Below are 18,784 nucleotides of genomic sequence, written 5' to 3'. Positions count from 1 at the left end.
GTTTATTTTATTTAAGGAATAGACTCTCATATATATAATGGGAATTTTCATGCGGTAACGCCGAGTTTTTGGTTTTCCACGTGGTAATCATAACTTTTAAAAAAATTCACGTGGTAATCCTGAGGTTTACAAAATTGTTATACCGTGACCTTTTTGCACATAAAACGTTAGCAAACGTTAATTTCGAAGCTTTAAGGCTGTTGTACGCTTATTTATGCGACTCACCATTTCAAATGCCATCAGTTTTAATTTTTTCCCCAAAACATAAACCCTAACTCTACCGTATTTAGATTTGGAGGAAAAATATGATTTTGATGAAAGATACTAGAGTTAATGTTTATATTTATAGGGGAGAAGGTTGAAATTGATAAGTCTCAATGGATCTCTCCCTTATATTATATTATATTATATATATATATATATATATATATATATATATATATATATATTAGCATAATTATAGACGGTCCACTGCTCCGTCACTCACCGGTGATTCAATCCCAAACATCAAAATCCGAAAAGTCTATAAAAAGCAAATCAAAGTCAAAATCCAGAAAACAGAAACTGCAAATCGAACCTTACATTCTTCATCCCTAACATCGGGAAGAGAGAGAAAGAACAGAGAGAAAATGGATAGATTTACAGAGCTAAGAGAGACAGTGGAGAAGATGGAGTTAATCGATGGTCACGCTCATAATATCGTCGCCATTGATTCGTCCTTTCCTTTTATCAAATGCTTTACTGAAGCTGATGGAGTTGCTTTATCTTTCACTCCTCATTCTCTCTCATTCAAGGTATTTTTTGTCCTTCTATGACGGAAAATGATTTTCCTTTTTATTTTGAATTTTATTTCTTGCTATTGGATAGTGATGCTGATGAATGATGATACTGTGGAGAATGGAGGTTTAATTTGGTTTAATGGAGTAATAATCTTGATTTTTGACATGATTTATTGTATTTTTCAATTATGTTTGTAAAATGCTTATTGAAAAAGTTAATCTTAAAATAAATTAAGAAAGTAGATTTTATTTATATGATAGAAAATAAAGGGGTTGGTGTGAGAGTTGTTTTCAAGTAGTTTTAGTTTATAAAAGTCTCAAATTGATTAATTCTTATTATTAAAAATTAATTTGTGTATAAATATTTTATTATTATATGATTTTAAATTTATATATTTGTATGATATTAATGCGATGGAAAAAATAAAAATTATATAATGGATAGTTAAAGAAAAAAAGAATCGAAAATTTAATTATACAAGGGCCTCTTTTTAATGTTTTGCCTAGATCCTAAAATTGTGAGGAATAACACTAGTTGGTCTATCTGAATTTGCTATATTTTATACTTAAAAAACGGTATTTTGAATTTGGATTTTGCAAATAAAACAAATTTATAGAGCAATACATTGAGAATTTGAGAATTTGATTTTATGTCGGCTAGAGTATATATTATTTGTCCAAAATAAGCTAAGTTTGATTCTCTTGTCTCCTTCTTAAATTTCCCCTTCCCCTAGATTGATTTGTTAATATAGTGGAGTTAGTTAAAAAGGTCGGTGAAAAAAGTTGGTAGTCCAAAAAAAACAGATCAATTTTTAGGCTATGCAAGATATTATTCACATCAGAATTCAGAAGTAACCCATTTTTATCATTAATAAAAAAAACGTACAATGATATTAAAAGACGTATTTATTGTAATTTGTTAGACTCTAATATTATTGTTATTGTTGTAGAGGTATTTTTTTATCTATAAAACTTTATTTTACCAATTAATTAAGTTTACTAAAACTGACTTTTAGTAAAGATTACAAATTAAAAAGAATGAACTAGGAATCAATATGTACTTCTATTATCCTTTTGTAGAAATCCCAAAATACTTTTTACTTTTTTTATTTATAATATTAAAGCATATATATATATATATATATATATATATATATATATATATATATATATATGACAAGTAAAATTATATGAATGATATTCTCTAATTTTTATTACGTTTAAAAAGTATTACGATATATTGAATTAGAGGGATTATTATTTGCAATTAGGGTAAAAATTTAAAGTTGGTTGGGACTCGACTAAATATTATACTTTATTTATTTGCATATCTTCTCTTTGTTTTTTTTTTTTTTTAATTTTGGTAAAGCAATGTGATATAAGGGGAAGAAATAAGAAACAAAAAAACAACCTTTCAAAAAAATAAAAAAACAAGTGGTTTCTTTTTTCATTTTTCTATTCAAATCATAATGGCTCTCTAAATTTTCAATTTATTTTTGATCCATGTTTCAGAAGAGTTAGAAATATTAATTTGTGTATCTCCTATTTAGGAGTATTATGTTCGGCAATTCATTTATCCCACAAAATATTATTCTCCAGAATCATTTGAATGCGCATCATTTGACTTTGACCCGTCGTCAAACATGACACTTTGCTAGATTGGGGATGTTCTGTCAGTGAAGTTTATCATAAAAGGCAACAAAAGAGATTATGACACTAATAATTGACATAAATATTAAAATATTAATAAAGACTACTGAATTGTGTGCATATTTTTAAAAGTTAAAAAATGTGTTGATAAAAAATAAAGTGAAGGGACAAATCAAAATAGAAAATATGACAATCTCTTGAGAACACATCGTATAAGGATTCTAATATAATATTTATGATTTATTAATGCCAAATTAGTGTAGATCATGGATGATAATTTGTATGGACCATTTGTTGGGATCTTACTGCTTAATCAGATAACTTATCACTATAATGCCCGTTTGGTAAGTAGGACTAAATGGTGGAAATGATAATGGAAAGTTCGTGTAATTTTGGTAGGAATATCTCTTGATAAATTTAATAGTCATACTTATTCTCATTCAACAATGTCATTTTCTTCACAAAATTCATTCCAATGCATTACCATTTGAATATGTGGTATTAAGTGGTAATGAAAAATTATGAACAAAAAAACTTCTTTATAATCAAACTTTCATTACCATGGGAATGACATGATATATATCATGAAAATTTACACTAAAATTATTCCTATTATCACCAATTTCTGTTGTTAACCAAACGGCCCGTAAGAGTAATATTGCGTACATCTAACCCTCTAAACTTAGTATAGACGGGAGCCATGTTGCATTTGGTTGATGGCAAGTTGGAGTCTATCATTAAGACTAATGAGAGTAGAGTTTCGAAATTGTTATAAAAGTCACCAAAGGAAAGATAATTATGATTATGCTAGTATTGATTATTTATGAGTCCAAAATTTCTTAAGAAAGATTTGTTGTCAATTTAGGTAGTGCAATGGGCATAGATAACACCATAAGGGTATGGTGGGGACGATATTATGAGTGAGATATACCGACTATGATGATAATAATGAATTAAGCATAGATCGTGATCTATGGATGATAATTTTGTATGGCCCATTTGTTCAAGATGAGTATGATAATTAATCAGTTATAGAGGTAAATGTTTGGGTAGTCAGATCGGATTTGGGTCATGAGCAGGTTATTTTCATGTCAGAGCGGGTTATGCTCGAGTTAGTCTAATGTTGATCATATTGTGATTTTGATTTCTTAACTAATCTTAAAGGCAAAACTCAAAACAAACAATAATGCATTATGCAATTTATTGTATTTAATGCTCTTTCTATCGCAATAATTTACTTACCTCTAATTGTGATCATAAGTTTTAGAAGGGGCTAAAACCAAATTTAGAATATGATGCTACAACAAGAAAGTTTTTGTTAAATGGTAGGATGGTGACATAAATCCTAACTAATGAGATGGAATTCAGCTTTCTGATTATGTTAATTTTTATATTTTGTGTTTTTCTTTCTGTGATTATAGATTAGGGAGTATTTTTCTTGGAGCTCATTGCTTAATCATAGTTTATAATATTTATAAAGTGTGTGGTCGTGTGTGTGCATGTATCTTAAGATACTCCCTTTGCATCTTAATATTTGCTCCATTTGTCGAAGATGCTCTCACGTAGTTTTGGTCAAATTCGACAAACATTAAACAATTAATGGAGTATCAGTATGTTTTTGGTATTTGCTTAAAGAAATCATATAATTCATAACCTTAAAAGCTATACATAAGCAACTAAAAAGAAATTTATTCAACATTAACAGAATCGGTTGATTTGCGATTGTATCATAAATTCTCAATTTATTCAACATGATTTCCTATAAAGATATCTCCAGTTATCAACAAGTTGGTCCTTGCCTGAAGAAAAGTAAGAAATCATTAATCCTTAATTAGCATAATCTGCAGTTTTTGTTGCTAGAGTGGGTGACCACTGATTGGTGACATACATTTGACAGTAGACTCATACTTCCTCCGTTCGAAAATACTTGCTATATTATGGTTATGGGCATTATTCATCATTTTAGCTTATTTTATATATAGCGGCTAATGTGTAAGAAAAAATATAGTCATGTGGAATCTTGTTTAAATCATCTAATTGCATACTTTTATAATGAACTATTAACCTTTTATAGTTTTTAGATGTGTATAGTTTAATACATAAATGATCAAAATAACACATTCGATTGCGTAAAAAGTCAAAAGTAGCTGGTATAATGGAACGGATGAAGTATTTATGTATTGGAACCCTTTGTTTCTTCACGGGGATTGATGTTACATTTTAGGAAAGTGCTTGATTATGTGCCTAAATGAAATATTCAGTTTCAATTTTCCCTTTTAGCGCTACATCATTTTAAAAGTTTATATGCAATTTCTGAAGCTGCGTCCTAATTCCTAATAAATAGTGGTATTTCTTTTGCAGAGAGGGGTAAGGGAAATTGCTGAGCTCTATGAATGCAGACCATCCTTGCACGCCATTGAAGTTTATCGGAAAACTTCTGGCTTAGAATCTGTTAGCTCAACTTGCTTTGGAGCAGCTAGGATATCTGGACTGCTTATTGACGATGGTCTCGAGTTGGATAATAAGTTGGACTTAGAGTGGCATAAGAGTTATGTGCCTTTTGTTGGTCGAATTTTAAGAATTGAGCGTTTGGCAGAAAAGATTTTATCTGAAGTAAGAAAATTTTCAGATTATTTGTTTTTGCAATTCTGAATTAACATTTGGCTGACGAGAGGCTGACAAGTACATTCTCTGCTAACTGCATTCAGCACTCACCTGACGGAGATACATGGACACTGAACAAGTTCACTGAAGTTTTCGTCGGAAAACTGAAGTCATATCCTTTGACTTTATAAGCATAAAATTGTGATTGTTTGAATGATTCTTGCACAAATTCTTGTATGAGATGGTCTCACTGTTAGACGTGCTTCATACTTTGGTTAAATATCCTAATAATAGAAACTTTTAGCATAATGGACCTTTTGTATGGACTCGTCTCGCGGTGAGACGTTCTCATACAAGAGGGGCTGTGATTCTTTTCTCTTCCTGTATTTTGTTTTCCCTAACCTTTTTATACATTAGCTGCTACAGTAGTTGGGTTGAAAAGTATAGCTGCATATCGTGGGGGTCTGGAGATTGATCCAAACGTTACTGAAAAGGATGCTCAAGATGGTCTTTCTGAAGTTTTAAGGGGTGAGTAATGTCTGAATGATGTTCTTTGTTTCTTTATATTTATATAGTAATATATACTTACTGAGTACTTCTCTGCCTCTGTTCTTTTCCAGCTAAGAAGCCTGTCCAGATCACAAATAAGAAGTTAATTGATTACATTTTTGTTCGTAGTTTGGAAGTTTCTGTGCTCTTTGACTTGCCAATGCAGATACATACGGGGTAAAATAATTATTTAAAAGCTGATTTCCCTAGGTTGTATCAAGAATATATATGTAGACGTTGTTAAGGAACCAACTCAACCAAAAACTTAAACTGATGGTTGAGGCCCCATGATATGTTATATACTCTAACACGTCCCCTCACACGAGAGCCCATTGGGCTAGAAGTGTGGATGTGCATAGGAACTGAATATGCCCTTCAAAGGAGGGATGGTTGAGATTTGAACCTGTGACCTTTTGTCACGATGTCTTCTGATACCATGTCAAGGAACCAACTCAACCAAAAAGCTTAAGTTGATAATTTAGGCCCAATGATATGTTATATACTCTAACAGAAGTCTCAAAGCGTTCTTTGGCATGCATATCATGGAAATGCTTGCTGTCTTCTTTGTTATTTGATACCAATTCTGCCAATTAGACAATCTCCATTATTTCTAGTTGTTGTTACTCCTTATCAGGCCTTCTTTTGCCCTAAGTCAATATATGTTCTTGGCTGGCTTTAGATTTGGAGACAAAGATCAGGATTTGAGGATGTCAAACCCGCTCCATCTGCGGAAAGTACTTGAAGATGCAAGATTTTCCAAGTGTCGCCTGGTTCTCTTACATGCTTCTTATCCATTTTCAAAAGAGGCATCGTACTTGGCATGTGTATATCCCCAGGTACTATTTGCAATACTGAAATCATAAATTGTTAAGCCTTGGTTTAATTTTCTGCCAATTGTTTGAACCTTTTGTTGTTATGCTAGGTGTACCTTGACTTTGGTTTGGGACTTCTCTTACTTAGCTACAACGGGATGAAATCTGTGGTCAAAGAGCTGCTGGAGCTGGCTCCATTAAAAAAGGTGTCTTTTTTTAAAGAACGATGTGCTATAGAACTAGTTATCATATATGGAGTCTAAGTGTCCGGTAATCATTAGCTATGTATGAGCCTATGAGGTTTGGTTTGGAGAGCCAAAAGGGACAATTGAGAAAAGGAAGAAAAAATCGAATCTTTGGAGGCAGAGAAAGGAAAGACTGAGTCGGCATTCCTTCATGAAGCCTCAAAGCCGAGTGCCCGAGTCAGTTTATGGGTTTTATAATTCAGAATTTGGCAGCATCATAAAAAAGGCGAGTCGAGTTCAGGGTTGGCTACCTTAAAGCTCGGCATTCTGTTTCGCTTTGTTTTGAAGCAAAGTTAATGTGTAATTGGGGGTATAATCTATACATACCCCCTATAATCTATATATACCCCCAATGCACTTTGACCCTCCTAATCCTATTCTAAGCATTTACACTCTCAGTTATAATCATAACCTCTAGCCCTATACTGTAGACCTAAATTAAGCTCTTTAAGAAATCTTGTTTTGATCAATCAATAAGCACAACTAAGCATAGGGAGGACGTTGCCCACATTGGGTGAACCTCGGTAACTTGTTCTTGATTGATTGCATGATTTTACATTTCTTGCATTAAAATCTATAATTTCTAGCTTTGTGTATTACCTGCAATCAAGGGCTTTTACCATTGAGTAATGTTTACAGTGTTTTCTAATAAACAATTTATCTTAAGTATCAAATTCATGTTAACATGCTTGTTAATATTGATTAAGAGCTTACATCAGGAATGGTTGATTGCAGGTGATGTTCAGCACGGATGCCTACGCATTTCCTGAAGCATTTTACTTAGGTTTGTTCAACTTAATTCTTTTGATAGTTCTTTATACATTAAACCTGAAACATTAATATAGTAAATTAAGAACAAGAGTTGTTAGACATTTATCTCTCTGACATACACCAGCGTAAGAGTTGTGCGGTTGGGCTAATGTGTGTAAAAAGGTTAAAAAAACATACTATTTTACGCATTGTGCAATAATGTTGATATACAAAAGAATTCATAGAATGTATTGCAACGTTGCAGGTGCCAGGAGATCCCGTGAGGTTATCTTTTCAGTTTTACGTGATTCTTGCCTTGATGGAGATCTTACGATTCCTGAAGCAGTTGAAGCAGCTAAAGATCTTTTTGCTCAAAATGCTATTGTGTTTTACAATATCAAGTCGAGTGGTAAATCGAACCTAACAAAAGCCGTATCTCTTAACTTTGGAGACACTGGAAATATTGTACCACAAAGTAATATTACTTTCGTCCGTGTAATTTGGGTTGATACATCAGGGCAGTGCAGATGTCGCGTAAGTCTTTAGTTTAGTGTCTTTTAATTTGTTTGCATGCAGTATTATAAATTTATAATATGAAACCATATGTTTCTTACTAAAGTATATATTCTGTGCATGTTACAATTCATTGATCTTCCACTCAATTCTTTTGCTCAAGTTTTCAAGTACTTTGCTCCCTTGTTTTGTTTTCTCTCTGAATTCTTATTCTTCTTCCTATTTCCCTATAGCCCAACTTCCCCTTCCTTTTCTCAATCCATCCTTTAAGAAAGGCTAAATGTTTGTGAAGAAGTATGTTTAATTTGTTAACGTACATTATGAAATCTACTCTTGGTTCAGTAACGAACTAAGTAATGGTAATTCCGTTGCTTCAAATTTTTTTTAGGGTGTTCCTGTCAAACGCTTCCATGAAGTAGTCAAGAAAAATGGTGTTGGTTTGACTTTTGCGTGCATGGGTATGACATCGTTTATGGATGGTCCGGCTGCTGAAACTAACTTGACAGGAACGGGTGAGATCAGACTTATTCCAGACCTGTCAACATTAAGGACAATTCCATGGTAATCATACTGAGTTTTAACCATTCTCATTCCTCATTGCATCTTATCATTTATGGAGTCCATTTTTACCTCTTGGTCCTTTGATTACAGCAGATACCTGATGGGCTGATTCCCCATCAAAATATTTTCTTAAATCTTATGTTTTGGACCGTAAGAAGAAAATTTAATGTTTGTGTAATAATATGTCAAGATCAACTGATACACCAACAATTGTGTTAGTTATCCATGAGACCGAAAACTGCTGATTGTTCCCTTTTCCTTTTTAGCATGTCGGGATCCTGTTTTTCTTGTCAGGGCTAAAGGTGAGGAAATGGTTTTGTCGGACATGCAACTCAAGCCCGGTACACCCTGGGAATATTGTCCAAGGGAGGCATTAAGAAGGGTTACAGCAGTTTTGAAGGACGAGTTTAATCTGGTAATTTTATACGTACAATTTTACTGGAATTCATGCAGGCTTGCACAGTTAGCTTCAGCTTCACTCAATCCTATTCATTGCAGGAACTTCTCTTGATCTTTCTCGAGTTGAGGGACTCTTTGGCCGCACTCTCCATTATGGGTATGAGTTGCCGCCTTCCTTTCCTCTCTAGACCCTGGTCATAGTTATTCTATGGGTGGGATACACTGGGTATGATGATGATGAACTTTACTGGAATTCGACTTTGGCTCATTCTATCTCTTATGTCTTAATCCTTACATTACATGTCTAGGAAATGAATGCGGGCTTTGAGAATGAATTTTATCTCTTAAAACCAGTGACAAGGTGATCATTTCAATTCTTTTGCTCTTTTGTATCATTCTTCTTCCCTTGGTGTTCATGGGTTTAATTATATTTATATATATAAAAAAATTTTAGGGACAGAAGTGAGGAATGGGTACCATTTGATTCAACCCCGTACTGTTCCACTTCATCGTTTGATGCTGCTTCTCCAATCCTTCAGGAAATGTATGCTGCACTTCATTCACTAGATATTACGATGGAGCAGGTAGGGATAGTAAATAATATTTCTGTGCGCTTGTGTTGTTACTTGGAGAAAAACGATGTGGACTTTGTTTCCGTTTCTTAAATTCTCATTTATATGTCACCATTAAGTATTTTCTTTTTCCTTTTCACCTCAGACGTTTTGAATTCTTTTTATTCTATTCAAATACAACAGGTTCATGCAGAATCAGGAAAAGGCCAATTTGAGATGGTACTAGGACACACTCTTTGTACTCGTGCAGCGGATAATTTGGTTTTTACCCGTGAAGCTATAAGGGCTGTGGCTAGGAAGCATGGATTGTTGGCAACTTTTGCACCAAAGTAAGTATCTTGTCCGAGCCTAAAACGATTTACTCGAAAACGTGGGAAAAGGATGAGCAAGCTATATATAGGCTTCTTTGACCTGATAATGTTCTGGCACTCAATTGTTGATATTTTTGTACTCGTAATTTTTATTTTCATCGCTAGTGACTCCTTTGTCCTTTATGTTTATCGCCTTTCTTCCCTTAGGTATTCTTTGGATGATATCGGCTCTGGATCCCATGTGCACTTAAGTTTATGGGAGAATGGGGTAAATGTTTTCACAGGAATGGCTGGATCAAGTCATGGAATGTCTAAAATTGGTGAGGAGTTTATGGCTGGAGTTCTATTTCATCTTCCTGCCATTTTGGCTTTTACTGCTCCCAACCCAAACAGGTAATACTTGGATCTTGATTTCTATTTTTAGCATTTCTCATCAAAAGTCATGACCATTAATCTTTAGAATTGATTAAATTTATGCTCGTGTAAAAGAATTGCTCGAGTATATCATATTCAGGCAACAGCGTGGGGTTTTAACCATCCGCCTAAAATGATGGTTGAATTCCCACGATATCTTATATAACTCAACCAAAAGCTTAAGTTGATACTTAAGACCCTAGCATATGTTCTATGATCTAACACAACCAAAGACTTAAGATGATGGTTGAAGCTCCGGGATATGTTATATAATGTAACAAGAACTCTAGCTTCTGGAGAACTTACATTCCATAGGCATATGTGTGGGATCGTTTATCCCACATCGACAAATTGAAGATGGTTTGCACACTTTATAAGTTATTGGAATCCTTTTTCCTGTTGCCATATGGTTTTGGGATGATATATCTTCTTGGCTTATAAAGTGTGTGCACTTCGGGTTTCTTCAATAATATGTCGGCATTTACAATATGTCCAGCTCAATTTAACAATATGAATGTTATGTATTTGTGGTGCTGATTGATGTAGCAGAAAGCTAGTAACTGATTTCTCAAATCTGATAATTGTTAAACTCAAAATATATACAACTGAAATTATCAATCTGTAGCTATGATCGGATTCAGCCAGACACATGGAGTGGAGCATACCAGTGCTGGGGGAAAGAGAACAAGGAAGCCCCACTGAGGACCGCGTGTCCACCTGGAGTTACAGATGGTCTAGTGAGCAACTTTGAAATAAAATCTTTTGATGGATGTGCAAATCCCTACCTGGGTTTGGCTTCTATAATTGCTGCCGGCATTGATGGCTTACGGAGGCACCTTTCTCTGCCTCTTCCTGTTGGTAAGACTTTATGGAATCGCCATGCTCGAAGTTTCGAAAATTTAACTCATAGAATCGGCATCTATGCAATATTAGGATTTCTCGTAATTAGTTGTGACATTTCCGAAAATAGTGATGTGATTTAATCAGCTGCGTCAAGATATCCTTATATGAGATTGATAGAAGAGTGAAAACGATTCAATGAGTTAGCTTCGTCAAGATATCCTTATATGAGATTGATAGAAGAGTGAAAAGATTCAATGAGTTAGCTTATGTAAGGCTTGGTAAATGGAGTAACTATTACAAATCATGTTCTCACTAAAATATGTAACAAAGAGTGTGTTTGGGTATTGGTTGTTGGTTGGAGTTATTGGCTGGTTTGACCAACTGGAAATATTAGCTGATTTGCTGGTTGCTTAAGTTAATTGTTATGGAGATGTTTGGTAAAAATTAGTTATTTGTTGTTCGTTGTTTGTTGTTTGTTGGATATTAAGTGAGTTAAAAAGTCAAAAGTCAACTAGTAAATGAAAAAGCAACTTAAAGTCTGCTTCTATGAAAGTACGTTTTTGCGATGGTAGTAGATCAGACAAATAAGTGAAACGCGCAAAACCGATGTCTTAATCGCAATTATATGGATTTAGCTTGACAGTTGTGATATCATACCAACCAACTTTCTTTGTTATACGTTGTACAGAAGCGAACCCTTCTAGCCTCGAAAAGGAACTTCAGAGACTGCCGAAATCACTTGCTGAATCCTTGGAAGCTCTTAACAAGGATGATGTCTTTATGGACTTCCTAGGTGAGAAGCTGCTAACTGCTGTAGAGGGAGTTAGGAAGGTAAGTTTATATCAGATGCTATACTTCACTGTCATCATATTACATTTCACTATTAGCCTTAAGTATATAGTAGCAAGTTAAAATCCGGATAGTCGTATGTGACAGCAAGATAACGCGTAATATTCCATTAGTAGCGATTTTTACTAGAGTAAGAGTCAGAAACCCGGTATCTCGCACAAGTCAGGGTCTGAGGGAGAAGGGTAGCGGGCAAATCATACCCGTGCCCCCTCCAAGGAGTGGGCAAGTAGAAATGCTCGCATTATGTTCCTTATGTTATTAGAGCGAGTTTCATGCTCTAGAGAACTTGTAGTTTTTTTCTGTTTCTAGCTTATTGTGTTGTTTAGGACTCAACATTCTGTGCTTTCCTTTATCTCTAATGATAGAGTATAACACAAAATTTGGGGTCTCAATCAGCTTAAACTGTTGATTCCATATCATGGGTTAGCGTCAGGCATGAGGGAGGCATGTGTTGTGTAGCAACCATCAGCATAAGCTTTTGGTTAAAATGTTTCCTCGACATCTAATATTTTCCCTTTGTTTACCGAAAGACCATGAATTCTCGATGCCTTTCGGCAAAACTTTTGAATTCGGTCATGTATAGATATCATATATTCATACATCTTATCATATGCTTAAGAGAAAAATGCTATCAAACAAGGTGATTGCGTTAGGACGCTTTCCAACTGTTTATCCGTCAAATTTTCTACACTACATGTTTAGTACTACAATTGCAAAATGCTCGTTCATTAGAAGTACTTTCTCTGTTCCATGTAATATATGCTTAGTTGCACTAATTTATTGTCGTTACATCTTATTTCCTATGTCATCGATATATAATTTATATTACATGAATTCTGGTATGAGAAGGTTTCATTGTGAAATGCACCCCATACATTAATTAAATAGTCCAATCAATATAAATTATTAGTCTATAGGCTTTTTGTTTTAAGCTTGTCTTAACGAAAAATGATCTCTCACAGACTCACAGTATTAGGTCAATGTATTAATGTTGCTAGAAGCCATAGGCGGTTAATCTCACATTGATGCCATGTAATGTTTTGCAGGCTGAAATAGATTACTACTCGCAGAACAAGAATGCTTACAAGAATCTCATAAACCGTTATTAGATTTACACATTTATAAGCATCGAGGGAAATTATTATTACATTTATTTGGTGAATTACATCTCCAAAAATCAAATAACATAAACATGTACTACTATTAGGCATTAGTTATGCTTGAGACACTTTATCTACATATAGTTGATTTCTCTCCAACTAAATAATGTTTTGATGTTATTTGGCCTATTTTTTTTATTTTTGACCTGTTTTTTATTTTATTTTAGCGTGCTCTAATAAATTTGTCTAATTTTTATTTTTGAATGGTTCCATCACTTTTATACAATGTATTTTCTCTCTTATCTTTAAATATTTCATGTTAAAAGCAAATGAGACTTAACTTTAAAATTATATGGTAATTGTAATAGAAATTAAAATTGAGTTAGAAATAATCTATCTCAAACTTCTAATTTTATATTAATGGTAATTCATGCTAACTAAAATTGTAATTATAATGTATTCTTTTTTTATTCGGGATTAAAACTTAGTGTATAGAATCCTACAAGTAGAAGGGAAAGGAATTAAATTATTTTATAGATGGCGAGAATCAAATTCATATTATAAAGATAAAAGGAAAAGTATTTAACCACTAAACTAACCTAAGATTCTTAGTAATGATAGTCAAATGGTGTATTCTAAAATTCATAAATAAATTAAATCAATGTGGATTATTATTCAAGTCAAAATTATAAACGACTAAAAAATCAATTCTTCGTTGAATTTGGACAATAAAGCATTTCATCATTGATACCTCAATGTTTTATTAGCAGTTCGCAAAATAAAATCATTCAGAATGTCAATGATTTTGAGTTTCAATCCTGAAAATGTATTGTTGATATTTCTATTTCAATTGAATTGTGTTTGTAGAAACAATTTTTTTTTTCTGATATCAGTTTAAAAATTTAATCACTAAGAAGTGTGTTTAATAAATGACTTTTTGATAAACTTAATATTTGAATCATTAATTAATCAAACATCAAAAACAATTTTTACTAAATCACTTTTGAATTGATTGAAAGGACGAAAATAAAAATTACTATAACTATTTCTATCAACTATTAGCTTTTTGAGTTGCATTTTCTATAATAATAAACCCTAACAATCAACACATATTGTTCACTAAATATCACCAATTTTTCATAACAACTACCTTAAAAGTCTGGTATGCAAATTTTTAAGTACATCGAGCCAAATAGATCGATTAAAACGAGGAGCATATATTAATAAATAAAGGTTTTTTTGTAAAATTAACAACCTGATTCTTAAAGTTTGTCACCCTTTTCATTTTATTGCCACCCTTTTTCATTTTATAGACACCTCCTAATGAAATTACGAATTTGCCCCTGAAATTTAAAAAATTACAACTTTGCCACTGGACTTAAATTTTCTTATTTATATTAATAATAATAATAATAATAATAATAATAATAATAATTAATAATAAAAATATTTAAAAAAAGAAATTAAATATAATAATTAAAACAAAAATAAAAATTTAATAATAATAATAACAATCACAATAATAATAATAATAATAATAATAATAATAATAATAAAAACAATAATAATAAAAAAAATAATAATATAAAGAAAATTAATAAAATCATTTTAAAAAAAAAAATAAAAATAATATCAGTGGCACAAAAAGTGCGACTGTACCTAGGTCGAGTCGCACTTTTTGTGCGACTGGTATTAATATATATATATATATATATATATATATATATCGAATTACAAAATTTCTTTTGTTTAATTAATTTATTTTTTAAGTTATTGTTATTTAAATAATAATAAAAAAAATATATATTTAAAAAAATAAATTAAATATAATAATTAAAACAAAAATAAATATTTAATAATAATAATAATAATAATAATAACTATAAAAATAATAACAATAATAATAATAATAATAATAATAATAATAATAATAATAATAATAATAACAACAACAACAATAATAATAATAATAATAATAATAATAATAATAATAATAATATAAATAAAATTAATAATAATTTTAAAAAATATATATATACTAATACCAGTCGCACTTTTTGTGCGACTGGTATTAATTTTTTTTTTAATTATTATTTATTTTATTTATATTATTATTATTATTATTATTATTATTATTATTATTATTATTATTATTGTTGTTGTTGTTGTTGTTATTATTATTATTATTACTATTATTATTATTATTAACTTTTTTATATTCTTTTAAATAATAGTAATAATAATAATAATAATAATAATAATAATAATAATAATAATAATAATGCTTAAGAAATCCCTGTAGGTTCAAATTCAGACTTTTAGTTTTCCCATATGGTGAATTGATTACAATTAATTAATTTACATTTACAATGCTAAAAAAAGCTCAATTAGTAAATTAGTTGTTGGATTTCTTATTCCATATAGCATCGAGACTCTCAGCACCGATTATTTTCAACCAAACCTGAACAAAAATACTTTATTGAAGCCAACTGTATCTGTCAATGTTCCTTTACTTTCACTAATAAGGTAATTATTATTATATTAAAAAATAATTAAACGTTCAAATAAATTATTTAAATTCAAAAATAATTTATTACAACATTTATTAAATAAAAATAACAATGATAATAATAATAATAATAATAATAATAATAATAATAATAATAATATAAATAAAAATAATAAAAAAAAAAATTTTAAAAAATTTAATACTAGTAGCACAAAAAGTACGACTGTACCTAGGTCAAGTCGCACTTTTTGGAATCTTTTCCCATATTATGGCTGAAAAAAAATAATTCCCACTTTGCATTAAGTGGGTAAGTATTTCCCACAATACCGTCCACGTGGAAATTTGTTTTTTTTTTTCAGACAAAACCGCCACTTGAGATGGCGGTTTGCCTTGAGCACCAAACCGCCACATGAAGTGGCGGTTTGGTCCCTGGTAAACCGCCACTTCATGTGGCGGTTTGCTTGTGGCCTGAATTTTTTTTTTCTTTCATTTTAAAATAGTGAACGCAACATGCATTAAACTAGTTCAATACCATATATTCCATAATAATCAATTACGAACCGGCTTGATTTGAAAACATTAATTATGAAAATAATCCAAAGATATATTACAATTATGGAAAGTCATACAAGAAGTTCAAGTCATATAAGAATATACAAAGTTTGTTAAACTACAACCCCCGGCCCCTTTTGTTTTGCGCACCGGTGGATGATGATGGTGTGAACTCGTTAACCTCCACAATGACATTAAGAGCAGGAGCTCGTCGTTGACTAGCACGCTGATATGTGATAATCCTTTGCGGAGGTGATGGATGTGGAGGAGGAGTGGTGATGGAAGCTGGAGGAACGAATGGCGACATAGTAGCGGATGTCGATGGCGATCTGGAAGACCAACCTCGAGTAGATGAACGCTGGCGACCTCTTGTGGACCGAGAACTGGATCCTCCGGAAGAGCTACCTCGGTGGGCTGAATTCCTTGGAGAAGGAGTGTGGAATGTGTCATCTACCTCGCCAATGACGGGTGGAGTCGGTATGAGGTATTCATACCCCGCCTGACTCAATGCATCGGTCAATGACGCGTTAATGGAGCCTAAGGTCTGAGAACATAGTCGATACCCCACATCAACTGGCGATGTAGCGGCCCCTTGAATCGTGTCATTACATTGTATGAGCACCGATCGGATGCGCTCAGCCTGTTTGTTATCATTATATTGTTAAAAGAGTCACTTAAAACTATTACTATTTGTTATGAGTGTTGAAAGAAGACGTACCAGTAACGTAGATGTCGGATGGTAATGTGATCCTGGCTGCGCAAATGTGGTGTTCGTTAGGCGTAATATGGAGATACGCCTGTACCAACTCATGTACATAGCAGAGCTATGACCTGTGAAGTTATCTCCTCCAACCAAACTAGATGCTCGGTCATTCCACGCATCTACATGCGATCTATGTCGTACGAGGTAGTTCTTGTCCCCAGTCCTCCGATCGATCGCATGTAGTTGAGGTTGGGTGTCACAGACTTGCGGAATTACCTGCTCCAAACCGAATTGACGCATGACACGATTCGGGAGATGTAGCTCGACGATGTCGCAAATAAGTGGACAACGCGATCTCCAAATCTCGTGGCCCGATGTACATATGTGCGGCAGAGCGTCCATCTTAGCCGCTGTGTAAGGCTGCCATGTCATCTGTAATAGAAATCAATATGCTTAGTAATGTATACAATTTATTCATAACTAATACAAATAGTAAATGTTAATAACCTGCTCATCCCATTGTCGATCTAGTGCGTCTCTGTAGTAGACGAGAGTATGTGGGGAGTGGGATCTCGAAAGATATACGCGAAGCCAGCTGCAAACAAATAAACATTGTTTAACATTTTCATGTATCATAAAATAGTGAAATTATGAATTTGAATAGTGAATTGAGTGTTGCTACCTTACTGCCAAAGGATCCATACCGCGCCGATGCTGTGACCCTAACAGTTCAAAATCATCCGCGTCATCTTCGTGATCATGTTGCCCATCCGGTCGAATCGTCCGAACAATGGGCCTCCCTATATGAATGTGCTCCCATGACCATATCTGTAACAACATCAAGCAGCCACCAATGTCCTTAGCGCCCTTACGAGATGCTCAACATAAGTTACGATACAGATACGCTAGGGTAGCACTTCCCCAACTGTACTCATCTATGCGCTCCAAGTCTCCCAGTAGAGGGAGATAAATCAACTATACCGAGTCGTCGCTCTTATTTGGAAACAAGATGCATCCAAACAGGTACAAGATGTAAGCTCGCGCATGTCTATCAACCGTCACATCATCCGCGTCATCTTCAAGCGCGCTAAAATGCTGTCGGAGCCAAGTCAGCTTCAATGACGATCCAACAATGATCTTTGGCTGTGTGGGGTCTTGAGGGTTTTCAGGCCAAACCCCTAGTAGCTCATGAACTATTGCTGGCCAATTTCCCTCTCCATGACCAATCACTGCTTGACCTTCAATGGGCAGTCCCATGATAACTGCCACATTTTGCAACGTGATCGTTGCCTCGCCAACTGTGAGGTGGAACGTATGTGTCTCCAGCCTCCACCTCTCCACCAATGCAGTGATAAGAGCTCGATCGAGCTCTAAGCCCCCGCCCAACAACCTATGAATGTATCTGAATCCAGCTAGTTCGACTACCCTATTACCCTGTCATCCACCTCCCACTGTAATGTACTCGCCTGGTAGTACTGACGAGTAACCAATTGGGCAATGGAGCCCTCCCACGCAGCTACGCTCCTGTGTGTCGCCTGAAGCGTAAGCACTGATGGATCAACTGGGCCTGGCATCGCCATGATCGCTGTTACATACAAGAATTCAACATGTTTTTCATCAGGATAATGATCTTTCATGTGATTTCCCCACCAATTTGCTACCAATTTGCAACCAATATCATGACTTCCTCACCCCAATACACTATAACGGGAAGTGTAAATTTGAATACAAGAATTTGTGATACTAAGGTATTAGAACACTTATTATAAGGTTCATTTCAAATATAAAAGCTAAAAATACCATGAATATATACAATAACCATTAAACTAACCCTATAAAGTAATAAACTTTCATTGAAGCATTTCATCAAACACTTTATATGCATACAAAACAAATCCTAAAATTCAACTACAAATGTGTAAAATGTAAGCTTAAATCATGAAAACAATATAATGTAACAAACAATTAACGTTTTTATTACTTCAATTCAAAACAATAATGAACAAAAAAACAATTTGCATATTGAAAAAAATTAGGGTTTTATTCATACCTTAAATGAGGATGAAAAT

General features: G+C 33.3%; 1 protein-coding gene across 1 annotated transcript; it reads left to right on the top strand.

Annotated features, from left to right (window-relative positions):
- Positions 1 to 458: 458 nt before the first annotated feature.
- Positions 459 to 13,118, top strand: LOC130826929 (protein fluG). Its single transcript, XM_057692560.1, has 18 exons — positions 459 to 794; positions 4,791 to 5,042; positions 5,138 to 5,207; positions 5,448 to 5,561; positions 5,654 to 5,759; positions 6,262 to 6,418; positions 6,505 to 6,600; positions 7,375 to 7,423; positions 7,655 to 7,923; positions 8,291 to 8,463; positions 8,758 to 8,878; positions 9,171 to 9,223; positions 9,317 to 9,446; positions 9,618 to 9,763; positions 9,953 to 10,138; positions 10,785 to 11,017; positions 11,691 to 11,833; positions 12,898 to 13,118. The coding sequence occupies exons 1-18, from the start codon at positions 630 to 632 to the stop codon at positions 12,958 to 12,960; spliced, it is 2,526 nt and encodes an 841-aa protein (XP_057548543.1). The 5' UTR covers positions 459 to 629; the 3' UTR covers positions 12,961 to 13,118.
- Positions 13,119 to 18,784: the final 5,666 nt, after the last annotated feature.

This window comes from Amaranthus tricolor, chromosome 11, assembly GCF_026212465.1.
Source record: "Amaranthus tricolor cultivar Red isolate AtriRed21 chromosome 11, ASM2621246v1, whole genome shotgun sequence".
In the NCBI taxonomy this organism is placed as follows: domain Eukaryota; kingdom Viridiplantae; phylum Streptophyta; class Magnoliopsida; order Caryophyllales; family Amaranthaceae; genus Amaranthus; species Amaranthus tricolor.
Note: the sequence above shows the minus strand (reverse complement) of the source record. Positions and strands in the feature narration are given on the sequence as shown.